This window comes from Poecilia reticulata, linkage group LG5 (genome assembly GCF_000633615.1).
Source record: "Poecilia reticulata strain Guanapo linkage group LG5, Guppy_female_1.0+MT, whole genome shotgun sequence".
Taxonomy (NCBI): Eukaryota; Metazoa; Chordata; class Actinopteri; order Cyprinodontiformes; family Poeciliidae; genus Poecilia; species Poecilia reticulata.
In genome coordinates, this window is record NC_024335.1 from 23,561,412 (window position 1) to 23,579,128 (window position 17,717).

Consider the following 17,717-nt stretch of genomic DNA (forward strand, 5'->3'; position numbering starts at 1 on the left):
CGCTCAGAACAGGGTGTTTGTGATTGTGCGTGGGTGGCGTCAGGATGACAGAGGGAACGGGATGAAACTGGTTAGCGCCACATGGCGTTTACATCTTGCTGTGCGTGTTAATAAAAACATAATATCAAGGTCTGGCACCGAGTGGCTCTGTGCTAAATATATATGCATGTATTTATCTCAACCTAAGTTTCGCAAGTGGTCATTCAGCGTCTGTCTTGTCAAAAGTTGATTACTATTTCTAACACTTGAAAAGGTCTTTAATTTTGAGGTGAGCTGTTTAAAAGTAGAGACGGCTTTCTCTTCGTGGATTTTTTTGTGTGTGGAAATTTAAAGTTTTGAAGGCCACCGACTCTTCCAAACATTTCAGACAAGTTCATGTTGAAAGCAGACCTTACGGTGTCTCTAAAAACACTAAAATGTCAGCAGGCTCTTGCTACTCTTGATTAGAAAAGCATCAGGTTTAAGTTTAATGTGAGTTAAATGAGAGGGAAACCTTTGCTCTCTAAGAACAAAAACAAGTGCCACTTGGAACACAGGCAAAGACCAGGACTTCTGAATTAACGTTATTTGGAGAAAGGAGTCTAAAGTTGAATCATCAAGACACCATGATAGATAACAGCAAACATGTTCGGCTTAGACCAACTGCAGAAATCCAGGAGAAGAACCTCACACCAACAGAGAAGCATGGAGGTGGAGATACTCAAACAACATTTGAGTCTCTCCAAACAACATGGAAATCTACCGCGTATCAGAGGGAGCTGGAATAAAATATAAAACGGCCTGTAAAACAGTTGAAGCTGAAACGTAGTTTAATTCTCTGCTACTCTTTGACAGATTTAATGCTGTTTTATGTCATCGTCATGTTGAAAGGTTCAGTTTTGCTTCATTTTGATCTGAAATGAAAAGTCCTGGGGCAAGTCCAGACCTTTATCCTTTTAAAAAGTCGGTCGACTTGAAAGTAAGGAACCACTGAAACGTCTGATGGCTGAAATGAGGATCAAACTTTTCTTAGACTGATGTCATATACTGGTGTAACGCAACAAGAACCATCTGACAGAAGTTATTTTGCCTAAAGGGAGTCCCCAGCTATTACGAGTGGGGTGTCATAATGTTTTCCTCACTTCTAAACCACATTTCTGTTCAAATCTTCTGTTAAATGAATGAAACGAGGTTATTTGTGGGGAATCAATCTGTGCCTGTGCTGCTGGAAAGCCACAACAAAAGGCTCGGTGAACCAGTACAGACATCATTCAATGTCACCGCAGATGGATCCCTCCCTCCACAGCCTGCACACACTGCAGCCACCCCTGTTTCGTCAGAGACCGCCTGAGTTTTAGGGGGGCCTCTTGTGTCCCCTGGGGCCCGACGACTGTTTACAGGCTTTGTCCCTTGAATGGTGTTAGCGCAGCTCTATCTATCTTGTCTTCAGCAGTGATTCTGTCTGTTTTGAAATCCTTTAGTGGGACAGAACACTGATTGGACTCCGCATAATGTGTAACATAAAGACACAAGAATATGACAAGTTCCTCCTTTGTTTCTTCCTCAGGGGAAAGAGCCGAGTGTGGAACGACGAGGTAAGATGTTGGTCTCAGTCTCAGCTTTACTGCTATGAACAAGGGTTAGATTATGGATATCCTGTGCAAAAACAAGTGGTTTTAACCTTTTTTTATTATTTTTTTTATTTTTAATTTGCTGTCTTTTTTTTCTGGATTTGACTCAATTAATAATAATAATAATAAAAGGTTCCAACTCATTCAAGACTATTTTTCACATCTTTGGGTCCCTACAAAGATGTGATTATTTAATTACTTTAAAAACAGTTTTGTTTTTAGGCATTTTACCTTGTATCCCTTCCCTAAAAGATTTTCCTTTTTAAACAAAATTGAAATACCATCTATGAAACCATTTGTGTGTCTCCATCCATCCATCCATCCATCCATCCATCCATCCATCCATCCATCCATCCATCCATCCATCCATCCATCCATCCANTCCATCCATCCATCCATCCATCCATCCATCCATCCATCCATCCATCCATCCATCCATCCATCCATCCATCCATCCATCCATCCATCCATCCATCCCAATCCAATCCATCCCAATCCAATCCAATCCAATCCAATCCAATCCAATCCAATCCAATCCAATCCAATCCAATCCAAACCAATCCAAACCAAACCAAACCAAACCAAAGGAGATTTTTGGGAAATTTGTCTCTAGAAATTTGATAAGGAAATGTGTATGAACCCTGTAATTCTAACAGAGCGATATGAAAACCTTATTTATTATTCATCTTCCTAATTTGAAGTTTTAATTTTTAATTAAAATGTAAAGAATCAACTGTAAAATATCCAAAATGTTATATAATTGTAATGTAATTGTTTTAAGGTATTTTTTTAAACCAAATTCTTGTTTTTTGTTTGTTTGTTTTGTTTTTGTTTTTTTCAGTTTAAAGGTCAAATTTAAGTGAAAGTTTTATATATCTATAGCTTTTGATGAGCAACTATGTATGTTTTTTATTTTGCTTTCTTCCTTTTCACATTGTGGTATTTTTGTCCCCCTTGTCAATTATTCCTAGGCCGCCCACCCTCCCCCCTAAACCACAGAAAATGCGGAAACCTAGGCCACGCTCCATGTTTAACCATAAACTGTTTAACGGCAATATGGAGACCTTCATCAAGGTACCCCTGGTGGTGGTGTTGTATGACTGAGCAACCCTACAGGATCTGAGGGAACGCAGCCAGAACCTTCACTGTTATTCTCTCACAAAATTTAGCTTTCCGCTCCTCCCTTTTCCAGCTGCCTTTTGGTCATAACACCCTGGTTTAACCTCTAATGCTCCTTCCTTCCATAGTCCTGCTGGTATATATGGAGACACTGGCTATCAATCGTCCCTTTATTTCCCTGAAGAACAATTTAGAGTCTTCAGCTTCCTGTCTAAACCCAGTCAGCCAGTGATGACTGAGATACAGGAGAAAACAGCATCTTTGCTCTGTCCCCTTTCTGCACCCAGTCCTGACTGCACTCTGTAGCATCCCATTGTGAATCCCTGTGTTTAACCGCCCTTAACCCGCAGCAGGGTCAATAACAATCTGAGCTTTTCTTCTAACCCTGTGGTTTCTCTGTCTCTTCTTCCTCTGCTTTGCTGCTTTCTTTCCCAGAGGAAGAAGGAATGCCCGAACTCGTATTCAGGTATCACTGCTATTAGAGAATGTAGTTCTGGCTGCCAGCAACACCAGACTAACGCTGTACTTATAGTACTTACTCACATTCCTCTGCTGTGCTGCACTTGAAAAATATTCAGTACAACTTCAGTTTTTTGGGTATTTTTTGTCACTTTCCTTCTGTTATCTAATAAAACATGTTCTACTTGTTGTGATTTACATATTGCACAGTTAGAGATTGATATGATTGCCAGATGGCTCTGGTACAGTGCTTGCCAAAGTTTTCATATCCCTCTCATGCCCTTTGAACTCACTTAAATTTTTATGCCACAACCAAAAACTTGAATGCATTTTATACGGATTTTATGTGATTGAACAAATAGAGATGTGAGAAAAACCATAAGAGGTTTACTAATTTCTTTTCAAATAAACATCCAGTCTGTCATACATTTGAACTGAGCCCCTTTGCTCTGGTGCTCCTAAATGCAGTCCTGGCAACCAGTTACACTCAGAAATCACCTAATTATTAAAGAACTCTGTGATTTATTCAAGAACATTTGGGGAACAAACCACATCTTGAAGGAACACAGGGAGAAAGTCGGGTTAGGTTATAAAACAATAACTTAGGTTTTAATATCTTACAAAGCACCATGCATTCTATTGTTTGAAAGACAAAAGAGGATACCAGCAAACCTACCAACACATCAACATCAAGTCAAGTAAGCAGAGCATTAACCAGAAAAGAAAAAGAATAACTTTTAGCTTAGCTCTCCACACATTTGGCCTTTTAGAAATGGAGGCAAGAAGAAAGTCCTTGAGAGAAACATGCAAGAAGTTCTGTTTGCAGTTTGCCAACATGTGTAAAAAGCTCTCTGGGTCAAACAAGATGCAAGTAATGGCTCAGGGTGCTGAATGCTTATGCGTGCCACACTTTTAAAATTTTTTATTTGTAAAAACAAATTAAAACCACATATCCTCTTCCTTCTGCTTCCCAATTGAGGACTACTTTGCGATTTCCAAGGGGAATGAAAGCTTTTGCACGTCACTGCACATGCAACAAGAATCATTATTTACAATGTTCATAAGATTGAACGTGTCTTTTATATGCATATATTTATCTTTTGTCTCACAACGTTTCAGGACTCGGGCCAACCGATTCCGCTTGTTGTTGAAAGCTGCGTCAGATACATCAACCTGTACGGTAAGTTTCGCTTTGTGCTTTTATCGCCGTTTCCTCAGAGCAAAAAGGCAGTAAAACGAAACAATAAAATAAGTTCGTTGTGCTCCTGTTTAACCTTTACAACGGACAAGCACTGACTGGCACACTCTTTGAAGCTCTCAGCTGGCTGACTGCAACTTGACAACAGATCACACACAGAGTTTTGAGTCTCCAACTGGTCTTTGTTTCGTCGGGTTCGGTCCGCCCCCCCTAACCTCTTTAGACTTCCTCCCTGTCTACCTTCACATCTGTCTTCAGCTCGTTGCTGTGGCCTGCAGGCCTCTGCTCTGGATCTGGACCTAATGAAACTACAGAAAACTGATTAGGAGCCTCTAACTAAAACCACATGCTGCCGGCTCACTGAGGGGGCCCTTGCCTGGAAAAAATACGTATCTCTCTCTTTACGACTAGATTACATTTCCTGCCCCGTGTTATACGTTTCCAAAGCTCTGTCATGAAGCTGGCGATGTGGTTTCAAGATAGTGACAGCCGGCCTAGTTCTAAATCAGTAAAATCTGGTTTGGATTTCTCCCAGGGTTGCAGCAGCAGGGGATATTTCGCGTGCCAGGATCACAGGTGGAAGTCAACGACATCAAAAACTCATTTGAAAGAGGTGAGTCCATCTTCTGCGTTCCCAGTTTTTATGTCCAGAGCACTTAAATGGAACAAATGAGTTCAGCCCGAAGTTTTTTCTCATCAGATTTTGTTCTCTTTTAGGTGAGGACCCACTGATTGACGACCAGAATGACCACGATATTAACTCAGTGGCAGGAGTGCTGAAGCTGTATTTCAGAGGGCTGGAGAACCCACTCTTCCCGAAGGAGCGTTTCCTGGATTTCATCTCCACCATCAGTGAGTCAGCAGAAAAGACTTAAACAAGATGGGATTTTCACAAAATGAAGAAAAGGAAAATTGACACCTTACGTTTTCTTAGAAATAAGACTGTGCCGTACCCGACATGGACCTAATCATACCACTGTGTGCCTGTGATGTGCCTCAGAGAACCAGGCTGATAAAAATAGCTTGATACACATTTACCAGAAGTATTTTCCAGGTCTGGGTAAACATGAAAAAAGAAATGAAAAAATATGTGGGAAATATTCACATTTCTACACTATTTCCAATCGCATCATTCACTTCTGATCTTAGATTATTTCCAGACTGCACTGTCAGGCCTGATCATTAAAAAAAAAAAAAAAAACCTAAATAAGAACTGGGAACAAAAAAAAAAAAAAACAACAAACAAAAAAAAACCTCTGCAGTTTTAACACAAACATTTGTAGTAATTACATGTTTGTGTTAAAAAATCATTCAATGTGCTTTTTCTCGGCAAGCGACCATGTCAAAGTGAAATTATTTCTCATTGATGTTTGCCATCTTTTTTTACTTTCTGCTGTTTCAGAGCTGGAGTCAGAAGCGGAGAGAGCCCATCACATCCAGCAGATAGTCGTCACTCTTCCTCGCACCGTCATAATCGTCATGAGATACCTTTTTGCATTTCTCAATCAGTGAGTTTTAGTCCTTAAATCTCAACTCACACCTCCACCTCTGTAACAAACAGCGTGCAAAGATGAGTCTGTGCTTCGCATAACCCCTACAGAGGAGACAACACTGAATCTTGTACCTTATTTTGCATGCAAATGTAATTCTCCTCTGTGTTGAGCAAACACCAAATAGATTGCAAGTAAAGGAAGGAGACTCGATATGCTCGATATGCAATCTTACATGTGTTTGAGAAGTTATGTACAGATCTGAAAACTCATATCCGTCTGCAGTGGCGTAATATTCTTCTAATAACGGATGTTATTAATGCTACCTTTACTTGCTGCCTGCAGATCAAAGACACTGACTTTATATCATGCTCTGTTGGAGCGATTCCAGCTGCACTGTTTCTGCCCACACTTAGTCTGCTAATAATGTGCAAAGACTGATTATGGTTTCCTGTTGCTCCACTGAAAGATTTGGTTAAACAGGGTTGCTCTGCAGTGGAGGATATATATGTGGATTTCAATATGTTGGGTGATTGCAAACGCTTTTAAAGCAAATGTCACAGCTGTGAAATGAAGCATGTGAAACTGTGTTCCTTTGAAACAAAGTCCCGTTGCAAGATTTATCTTTTATCACTGTCCCTTTCATAGAAAAGCTCTGATCTTTCCCAACAACTCCAAATAAAACATAATCCTCAATTCACAGACATTTCTTTCTTCTTTCAGCAGATTTTTTTCAACTGCTTTTTAGTCTCTCCAATCTCTCTTGCTATATGTTTAAAAAATAAAGTGCTGCTGTCTTCAACAATATCACAAATCAGCCACATGCAGGCGGGATTAACAACCTCTGCTTTCTTGCCCCTCAGTCTTTCCCAGTACAGCGATGAAAACATGATGGATCCCTACAATTTAGCCATCTGCTTCGGCCCCACTCTGATGCCCATCCCGGACGGCCAGGACCCCGTGGCGTGTCAGGCACATGTCAACGAAGTCATCAAGACCATCATCATCAACCATGAAGTCATCTTCCCAAATCAGCGTGAGCTGGACGGGCCGGTCTACGAGAAGTGCATGACGGGCGGGGAAGAGTATTGGTGAGTGGCGCCGTTATCCGGGGATAAACTCATTGAAAATTAGAGTCATTTTCCTATTCTCCTATTTGTCAGCAAGATTTATTATTTCAGTTTGTGCATGGAAATAGCTTTTGCTGTGTAAGTTACTAGTGATGAAATGTCACTTCACATTTCTTTGTGTAGTGACAGTCCCCACAGTGAACCAGGAACCATCGATGAAGCTGACAATGGGACTGAGCCACACACTAGTGATGAAGGTAAATACACTGCTGAGGTGTTAAATAGCAAAGCATTAGCATTATTGTATGTGAATGCTTTCAGCTTTAATGGCATTTGAAACAAAAGCCTCTACAATGCAATGAGCCGATCTCAGTCCTTGGACCTAAATCCAGTAGAAAACGTGGAGTGAAGAAACATTGAGCCCCAGGGGAAAATGGTCACGGTTTCCTCTCACTGTCTGTTCCAAACCTGTGAAAGGCTGTAGAATCCTGAGTGCTGTATTTTTATTTCTTTTTGGCTAATAAGGGTTATACAAATGACTAACCCTAGTAAATTTGCAAAAAGAAAAAAAAAAGTAAAATAAAAAATTTAACTACAAAAAAAACAGATTCTTTCCATGTGACTCTCTGCTACTGCAATAAAAGATGAGTTTGTTATAATGCGTTTTACACATATTTACCAGTGGGACCAATAAATGCGGGAGGCACTGTACACACATTTATTTTAGATGAGAGAACACCCTTACAGACTTTTGGGCTCAAAAATACCTCAAAGTGCAGACAGGCTGGTTGCATCGACTATATTTCCACTCTTGAGTATGTTCAGTCTGAGCTGCAGCAGCTTCTGAAGGCAAAAAGGCTTAGGTGATGTTTGAAGCTAAAGGCAACTTGAGTAAACAGTGCTGGCATGCAGTGTAGTCTTTTTGATCTGTGCTGCTGTGTGTATGTGAGCGCGTGCCTCCCCCCTCTCTGCGCCGAGTCTTTGTTCGGTGTTACTCAGCGATTCTCTCGGGACATTCTCCTTTGTATAGTGTTTCCTCGCTCGTCCTCTGAGCTTTGAATACATAACCGGGCTAGGCACAGGAGCCAAAGTGCTGCTTATACACTGAGGGATCTCTCCAGTGCTGTCTCTTAAAATTTCAGCTTTGTAGATGCCGGGCTTTTTTTTTTTGAGGGTGTTAGAAAGTGCTGACCCTATGTAGTTTTTTTTTCTTGTTCTCACTTGAAAAAAAAAAAAATAAGCAAAGCCTTTCTGGTTGCCCTTCATACATAACAGTTTTTAGTGTCCTCTGGCAGTAGCTCGTTTTTCATGAAAGCAAAACAGGCTCATGCTAATTGGGAGTGAATCCCCTGCAGTGACGAGGGTAGGCTCTGTCTTTTAATTTAGGTTGCATTTGAACTATAGCTCTGTTCCATTTTGCCTTAAATGGCAGCTCAAACATCCATCTCTGGTGGGTTAAGAACATCAAACTTTCTGGGCGTTTTCCTCTTAAATTGTGTTTTTCCTGCTCACATAGGACCGCTGTTGAACAGTTACCCTTGACTGACCCCTGCTGGCTTGTTTAAGACACTGCAGGGCACTTTTCTTAGATTATTATTCTCTCTGTGGGTAAATTAACAGTGTTATATAATATTAAAAATAACATCAAAATAGATGCATATTTTCTGCAATTTGAAGTAAATTGTGCAATTTTATCAGACTTTATTGTATTTGTAAAACAATATAGACAGATATGTTAGATTAAAGGTACCTAAAAGTGAAAAAAAAATGCAAATTGCCTTGTTCAATAATTGTGGTCTGATAACTAAATTGCACACAAAACTTGGATATTGCTCACCAATGTCAGTGCTTTTACAAATGTGTAACTATTTCAGTAGAGTCAAGGCACCTCACTCCACCATGGATTCCTCCTTTTTGGGATAATAATAATCCAGATTCTCAGCATAAAGCCTAGAGCATGCATGCCCCATGAAAGGAGACAGGAGTGCACACTAGAAAAATAGAACTGTTGTGTTTTTGTCTGTGTTTGCCTGGAAGACTTTGAAGAATAGATGTCCTGAACATGCCATGATTTTCATTTTGAAATTATAAATTGCTCATTGAGCAGTAAGAAGACTCCTGGCTGTGATAACAGAGTATGATTGGTTTGAAAACAGAGAAAAGAACCAAAATGGGGCAGAACTATGAATGGTACACATAGGCCAATTTTTGCCTGTTGGCTTAAAAAAAACAACAAAAAAAACAAAGCCAGTATGTCTTTAATTGTGTTGCTTCATTTTCTGAAATATATCATACTTCAGATGATATACACAAGTAATTTTGCTCATGTGTGTGTTTTCAGAGGTCGAACAAATTGAAGCCATTGCCAAGTTCGACTACACAGGGCGCAGTCCCCGGGAGCTGTCCTTCAAGAAGGGAGCGTCTCTGCTTCTGTATCACAGGGCCTCTGAGGACTGGTGGGAGGGTCGTCACAACGGCGTGGACGGACTCATCCCCCATCAGTATATTGTTGTGCAAGACTTGTACGTAACAATGTCATCGGTTTTAGTCGTGGCTATGTTTGAAAAGGGATTTTGCAGAGCGTTGACGAAGGTCCGCTCAATAGATCTGACTCTGCTGTTTCAGGGACGATGCCTTCTCCGATAATCTCAGCCAGAAAGCAGACAGTGAAGCCAGCAGTGGACCGTTACTGGAGGGTTCCTCCAAAAATGACATCCCATCGCCGTGTGAGCAGCCGGCAGATTACAACTTCGGAGGAGTCATGGGGAGGTGACAAAAATATAAAAGCCACTTTTTAAGTTCTAATGGTCTGAAATATGCTGCAGTGTTTCTAATTGATTTGTCTGACTTCTCCTCTCCAGGGTCAGGCTACGGTCAGACGGCGCTGCGGTCCCGCGCCGTCGGAGCGGCGGAGCGGAGACCCACAGCCCGACCAGAGTCCCCGACACTCCGCCGCGTGCTGCCGCCTGTCCCAGCAGTCCTCATAAAATATCCATTAGCAAGGCTCGCATGGAAAGTCCAGAAAAACGGCGACTTGGCACTTTTGGTAGTGCAGGCAGTATTAACTATCCAGATAGGAAGGCATATCCAGAGGGCCACCCACTGAGACCAGTGCCAGGGGCCACCCGCCACAGCAGCCTGGGGGACCACAAAACACTGGAGACCGAGGCTCTGGCTGAGGTAAGACTTTGTCAGTAACATATTTTTTACCTTATAGCAACAAACTTTCATCTTCAGTAGCTTATTAGTGTTTGTACATGACTCTCTTAAAAACAGAGAAATCAAGGACACTGTAGTAAACCTTTGTTGTTTTAATGTAAGTAGTGTATTTTGTGAACATGACCTGCAGTACATAAAGTAAACTTAACAGAGTCCTTCTGTTTTTAAGGGGCTTTAAAACCGTCTTGAGTATCAAATTTTCTCTCTGTCTCTTTTTCAGGACATCGAGAAGACCATGAGCACTGCACTCCACGAGCTGCGGGAGCTGGAGCGCCAGAACACCGTGAAGCAGGCCCCCGATGTGGTCCTGGACACCCTGGAGCCAATGAAGAACCCGGCGAGCTCAGAGCCCGGCAGTCCGCTTCACACCATCATGATCCGTGACCCGGACGCAGCCATGCGGCGCAGCAGCAGCTCCACCTCTGAGATGATGACCACCTTCAAGCCCGCCCTGTCCGCCCGGCTGGCCGGGGCTCAGCTGCGCCCGCCGGCCATGAGACCGGCACGCTCCGCTCCGACGCAGCACCGCTCGAGCAGCTCCAGCTCTTCGGGGGTTGGCAGTCCCGCCGTGACGCCCACTGAAAAACTGTTTCCCAGTAACAGCTCAGCTTCAGGGTCCAATGTGAATGTTTCAGGTGACGCCGGGGACAAGACTGGCAGCATGTAGCAGAGGAAGAATCTGTTCTAAAAGGGAGAAAAAGATGATGATCAAAACAAGAAAATGTTCCTTAAAGTAGAGAAAAGTATTGTCCTCACTGTACAGGAGTCTCCGGGTTACCATGGTGACAAAGCAGCAGACGATGCTGCAGGGGTTTAATGTCGTACAGCTCTTTGAAACTTGACCGACTGTGTAAAAGACTATGTAAACTTCAGTTATACCTCAGCTTCAACAGAAATCTATGGCCATGCTCTCGTTTCAGAGATTTGTTGAAGGCCATTGAAGCAATACTTGAGTGAAAAAAAATAAATAAATAAAATAAAATAATATATATATATATATATATATATATATATATATGATTCCCACTTGTGACATCCAGTCCAGCTGATGTTTTCCATCTCTCCTGTATGAAAATACGTCACGTGGACGAGTGTCAAACCACTAAAACACATCCTTTGTTTACCGTCCAGGGCTCAGACCTTATGTCTCTGCTTACAGGTGCATCTTGATAAATCAGAGTATCTTTAAAAAAAGCAATTTATCTTAATAATCGTTTCAAAAACTGAATTGTATTTATTCATTACACACAGAGGGATGAATTCATCACATACAGTTGTTTGTTTCTGTTCATTTCTTAGCCTGGTTGTGACATACAGCTCATAAAAACCCCACTGTTTCAGTTTCTCACAAATTACAACATCACCTTTGGAAAACGATATATATTTTAATCCAGGAATATTATCCTGCTATAAAGTTAGTGAATATCCATTTTGGATCCCTCATTCTTCTTTTTGACTGTGAACTTGATATTTATTGTAGCATTTGGGCCTGAAGAATTAGTTGGCTAATCAAGCAAGTGGTGCCATGACTATCAAAGCAGGTAATCTTACTTTCGGCAGGTGTCCAGTCCTGCTTGAAATTTAAATAATGAAATCTATAAAGTTTCTCAGCAGAGGGAAACGTGATGTGCTCCAAAACTTCCTGGGAAATGACTGTGCTGACTTTGACTCAGTTAAACAGAGGGGACCAACATTAGCATTAGCGTCATCCACTTATCACCACTGACTGACAAAACCTCACACTTGGCCTCAAATAACTTAGTATGTTTCCTTCCATTACATTTTCCTTCCACTTAACTTTCTAATAATATGCTTGGATACCTCTATCTCCTGTATTAATTAAATTGTATTGCATACCCTCCTTCTGAAGGCTGTCTGGACTGTCTGTTGCCAAACTGTCCAAGTTATTAATCTGAAGCTTGATTTTAAAGGATTGAACATACTGTTAAAAATATTTTATGCGTCACATGTAATATAAAATTTTTTGAGAAACTAAAGTTCAGGTTTTTACTAGCTGTAAACCATCATTTTCAAAATGATCAAAAATTAACATTTCAAATGTATAACTTTGTGCGTAATGAACGTCTGTTGTACTTTCAATTTTCAAATTAAATTAAACTAAAATATTTACTTTTCAATGATGTTCTTAGTTATTGAGATGCACTTGTACAAACCTACCTAGCATCGTTATGTTTTCTGGTAATAGTACAAGAACAATGTGACACCAGGGTGACATTTATTTCTGCATGCGTGGAGAACAAAGGAGAACAAAGGGGAAACTTTGGATGGCGCTTGTTAACCATTGTAGAAACTTCTATATACTAATCACTATGATGGAAAAAAATGCAACAAGCTTAAAGTATCCAACATTTCTAGGGGAAAAAAATGCCTTGTTATCTTTATGTGTTGGATTTAAAAATTGGCATGAGTGTGGTAACACTGCAGCAGATGAAGCATCTTGGCATGAAGAAACTTGACAAATCAGTGTCATGGTTCTAGAGCAAAGTATTTTCCCCCCCATAATGCATGGTTGGACAGAGCAGACTGAACACGGCCCTGTCCACGGATTGTTCTCATGTGCTGTATATGAAATCCAGAAAATGAACAAACCACCTAATGAAGGAATCCTCTAGGGAACTTGTACAGAATATAGAGCTAGTAATTTGTAAGTGTTTTATCGTGTACAGGTTAAAACAAAACAAAGATGGGGTGACCTGCGCTTAGATCTTAAGAAAACATTTGTATTATTTTCAGTAAATCACAAGCAAATTATTTGATAGTAAAAGACAGTTTAGATCTTCTACGATGTACTCTGTAATTAGAGTGTGTTTGGAAATAGCATTAAAGAGCAAAGGCTGAATAAAGGATTTTGTTTTTGTTTATGTTGCTTAAAATATTTTCTATCTTGACACCATTTTCATCTAGATTGTTTCATATTAAAGGCTTATTTTATTTTATTTTATTTTATTTTGTTACCACAGCTTCTTTTAAGGTTCTTTTTCAAATTTAAATTTCTACACTAAAATCTAGTATGGAGGTCAGAATTCGCCAAAATTGGTTAAATAAATAAAACATTAAATTGTTTCAAAATTGTATCAATAATAAATTAAAAATGGAAAGAGCTACATTGATCATTTTAAACATGTGTAATTAAGAGTGTCCTAAATATATGTATTTTATAAAATAAAATAATAACTATCTGACTATTTATTGTTTTTTTTCATGGCTATTTGCTGTAGTGGTCAGAGCTGCTATTGGTCCTATTAAACTAATTAAAAAGGACTTACTCTGCAGGCTCACCAATCAAATGTGGAGTTTGTTTGATGTGTGTGTGTGTGTGTGATTTTCTTTAAAATGGTATTTCATTTGGTATTAGTTACTGCCTTTTAAATATTTCTAGACACATTCATTCATGTATTACATGTATTCATTTCCAATGTTATATTTTCAGGTATAACCTATATATTACAAAAACATCTAATGATTTATTTATTTACTACTTTATGGCATTTTGGACCTCCATAATTCTGATAAATGTGAGAAGTTTCTATTTTTTTATAGATAGCATAGTCTGGTGTTAGCAGACTATGCTATTTACTTATGTTATTATTTACTTGTGTTTATTATTCCTGTCTGACACAGTAATACTCAGAGTTAACACCACTCCAATTTTTCTATTGCTGCATTTGATCCACATCACAATATTTCAGTGTTTATATCTGCTGTATCTTCTGTCTTTTGACTCATGTAGTCCAGAGACCTTGTAACCTGCAACCCAAAGAGCCTGCTCAGTTCTGCATGTTTTGCGCAGTAATGTAGGGCTCATGATATCAGACTCAGTGACTGTGTTGTGGTGCCTTTTCATGGTGAAATGCACAGATTGAGTCCATCTGGACTAAAACGTTCCTCTTCTTTTTTGCAGGGTTGAAAATATTCAGTTAAATAAAATGTTGCTGCAGTTGCTTTAGTGAATGGGAAACAGTCCTAAAAGTGCCACAATTCAAAAAGTAAGTCCTAAAATAGATATATATCATTGTAATCATTTAGATTTAATTATACATAGTAGATGACTAAATGTTCATTAATTTTTATGAAATAATGATGTAGTTGTGCTAATCATTAAGTAAGATATTTAAAGCTTATGTAATTATTTCAGTGTTATGGACAAGGTGATTGACCTGCAATGAAATTGGTGTGTAGGTTAATCAATTACATGTTATTGTCTATTTGCAGAGCCCAGATAATGATTTTAATTATTTCATTAGAAACTGTATCACAGGAAATATGGATTATGAGTTCAGATGCACAGTTTACTTATTTCATAAATTCATTAATTAAATGGGTTTTTAATGCTTTTTACACATTCATATGTATATACATGTTTGATTCACAAATGATTTACCTTATTGGATTTTGGCACTTTTAGCTTTCCATAGTTTTGGGTGACGATTACACCTAACTCAGATCCTGAACTGGGTAGTTATTTCACAGTTCCACCACAGATACACCATGCAGACTGAGAATATTTGCTGGATGTAAATTTCACTTTTCAACTCTCAACAGGATGTATTGGTGTTTCTGTGGCGTTGTTGTCAAGAAGAGTGATCTTCTAAAGCTAAAATCAATGGTGTTTCAAAGACATAAAGCGCCCTCTTCTGGTTCTTACTGGTATCACTCTGTGTAGTAAACCGGCTATCAAGTCATCAAGGGCATGGTGGGAATTATCTGAATCTAATATGACGCTTAAACTGATCCAATATATTTTTATTGTCTTCATTTAATATTGTATTTCAGATCTTTTTAAATCCATGAGAAGGATAAGTTCCATAAAGTATATGATTACATGAATGAAGCATATTTAACACTTTGTCTTTATTTATGTGTAAGTAGAACACAACATTTGAGTGCCTTTTGAGCACAATATACATTTTTTTATTAGAATTCAGCTTTTTGTTCCTTTTTTTACTTTTATACTGTAATACTTTGCCTATTGGTTGCCATGTTATTTCAAAGTGATGTTTTCTTTTTGTCCTACTTCCTATTGCTACTCAGCTATCAAGTGACAATGAATCATGGAGGATTCATAAAATTTAAAAAAAAAAGCTCATCTAGACTTGTGTGAATCCAGGGTAAGCTGAAAAAAATTACTGCTGTAAACATGAACTACCAGTAAAATTTAAAAGATTCTTCTTGAATGTTTCATTTTTTTTTCTACTATTATTTTCTCTGTGATTTGGCTGTGCTGAAGTTGAGCCATTAGCTCCTGTCCTTTTAAAGATAAGTTGTTGTGGTGTTGTTGGCAACGGCTGAAACGATTCAGACTTCTGTTGTGCGTTCGCTACAAGGCTCTCATTTTCCCTATACATGTGATGTGATGTACCTGTGGTTAAAAAAGATGGCATCAGAGTCAAAGAGCAGAGCAAGGCCCCGTCTGGGACTGGTGTGTGAATTACTGTCACACTGTTTTACCTTCTCCTTTACCTGTTTGTCTGGTGATGCTGTTTGTTGATGAGTGTCTGGTTGGTTGAAACCTGTAACGTAGTGTACTTGATCCCACTGACCGGATGTTGAAAACTCCTGTGTCAAAATAAAACCATAAACCTCTGTGATCTGCTTTATGACTGAGGGTTTTTTCTTTTTTTGTGGATCTAGAAAATTAATTGTGTGCCAAAAGTCCTAGTGCTTAAAATTTATGTTCAGTTGTCAAACAAAAAAACAGCAAAAAAAAAACATTTGACATGTACATAATATAGTTTCACCCTTTGAATTGCATTATTAAAACAAATTACTATATTTTATGGTGCTTCTAAGTTTAGATTTGATCACTTTTGCCATTAACATTTAGATTATTTCAAAGGTAAAGTGAATTATTTATTAATGCTACATTTAATGGAAGTTAGATATAAATGTCTTTGAACCCTGGTGCATCTCATTAGTTATCTCTCCTAAATTAAGAATAGCCATTTACTCTTTTAGCAATTTTGTGGCCATTTTAAATTCCTCTTTTTCAACAGTGGTCATGAAAGACTTCAGCCTTCAAGTTTCCAATCAGATCCATAAAATGTGGCTTCCCTCATTGTTCTTTACACTAGATCTTCACATTGATAGAGGGGACAATATCCTTTAAAAGCAAAGTTTTAAAAAGAGCAAAGTTGTGCCAGGTCTTTGGTAAAGTATCCAGGCAGTCTTTTACATTTTTTTTCAAGACTCATATGTCTTTCATCTAATTCTGTTTTGGATTCACGAGGAATGCTTTTAGTCATTTTTTCCATCTATTATTGTCTTTCTTAAAGCCTCTTCAGGACAACATTTTTTAGTATTGGTCTAATATCTGCAGGATCCCCCAGCTAACTCTACTGACATAACTGTGTTTCCTTTTTTTTTTCTTTTTTTTCTGATATTAAACTTTAATAAACTCTCATTAGAAATGCTTTTTGTTCTCCCTTTCCAAGCTTTGGGCTTCTGTGTAATGCTTTTCCTAAGTGAATACACATTACAGCTGAAGATGGCACACAACCTGAATCCTTTATATAACTTCAGCAGAGAGGTGTCTCCACATTTCCAAACTCATCTCGTTCACTGAACGTGTGATTACAAGTAGCTTATTAAAAGTTCTTAAGTAAAGATCACATTTTTTTGTTCAATGTTGCCTCTGCAGAGTTTTGTGGCTTTGGTAAATTCAGACAAGCCAAACTTTTTAGTTTTTTTTTTTTTTTTCATTCTCCTCTGATGTATTTTTAAAATCACCCTAAACAGAGATGAAACCACATTGCAAGTAATATTTTTGTTTTTTGGTTTATTCTGAAACTGTGATCATTCTCGTCTAAAATTCTCATTTTATTTATGTTCAAAACTATGTTTTGTAGTTCATCCTTTGGCCACATGATGGAGAAACTGCAACAGAGAAATGGTTCGTGACTATCAGCATTAAACTGCTCGTCATTTTACTCTTTTAAAGGTTCGCTAAAAGCGAGGTGGATATGGCTATACCTTCAGTTTTGCGACAGCATTTGCATAAATTAACTGATTACATCTCTGTGTGGAATTGGCTTTCTAATCTATTGGAAAAGAGCCTCACACCAGCAGAGCAGGGCATAAACAAAATTCAATTTGTTCCACTTGAGAAACAGCTGCTCAACAGGAACATGTAAAACAAGCAGCTGGGTTCACATTTTTCATCAGCCTGGAAGGTATTTCACTGACAGGCATGAAGGGTCTTACGCAATCATACTCTCAAAAGTCCTGTGTTGATGGGCATTAAATACAAGTGAAGTTGTAGAGTCAGACTCTAATATTATATCAGCGTGTTAAAGAGGTTGCACTCACACACACACAGATTCGCAGTTAAAATGTTTTTTTTTTTTTGTCAGGAAAACAATCCAATCTATGTTTTGTGTTTTTTTTGTCAGATATTTCTAGACAGTGTTGTTACAGGTGTTCATCAACAAATTGTTGTGCTTTCCTATTGGAGTGGAACTGACTCATTTTTATAACAGAAACATATTGGCTTAGATAAACACTAGAAGAACTTATTGTGATGCAATTACTTTCA

The 17,717-nt window shown here is 38.8% G+C and overlaps 1 protein-coding gene across 2 annotated transcripts in view; it reads left to right on the forward strand.

The window, feature by feature from the left end:
• The window catches only part of srgap3 (SLIT-ROBO Rho GTPase activating protein 3), a 68,204-nt gene extending 57,075 nt beyond the window's left edge, over positions 1-11,129 (forward strand). The window contains exons 11-22 of one of the 2 annotated variants that reach the window (XM_008409847.2): positions 1,547-1,574; positions 2,582-2,684; positions 4,308-4,368; positions 4,922-4,999; positions 5,104-5,238; positions 5,789-5,894; positions 6,740-6,967; positions 7,130-7,203; positions 9,288-9,468; positions 9,572-9,715; positions 9,808-10,126; positions 10,386-11,129. In XM_008409847.2, coding sequence (XP_008408069.1) covers positions 1,547-1,574; positions 2,582-2,684; positions 4,308-4,368; positions 4,922-4,999; positions 5,104-5,238; positions 5,789-5,894; positions 6,740-6,967; positions 7,130-7,203; positions 9,288-9,468; positions 9,572-9,715; positions 9,808-10,126; positions 10,386-10,832 — 1,904 coding nt within the window. In that variant the 3' untranslated portion in view covers positions 10,833-11,129. Of the gene's footprint in view, positions 1-1,546; positions 1,575-2,581; positions 2,685-3,164; positions 3,196-4,307; positions 4,369-4,921; positions 5,000-5,103; positions 5,239-5,788; positions 5,895-6,739; positions 6,968-7,129; positions 7,204-9,287; positions 9,469-9,571; positions 9,716-9,807; positions 10,127-10,385 lie in introns of both variants that reach the window. The other variant, XM_017304820.1, reaches the window with a different exon arrangement.
• The last annotated feature ends 6,588 nt before the right edge of the window (positions 11,130-17,717 follow it).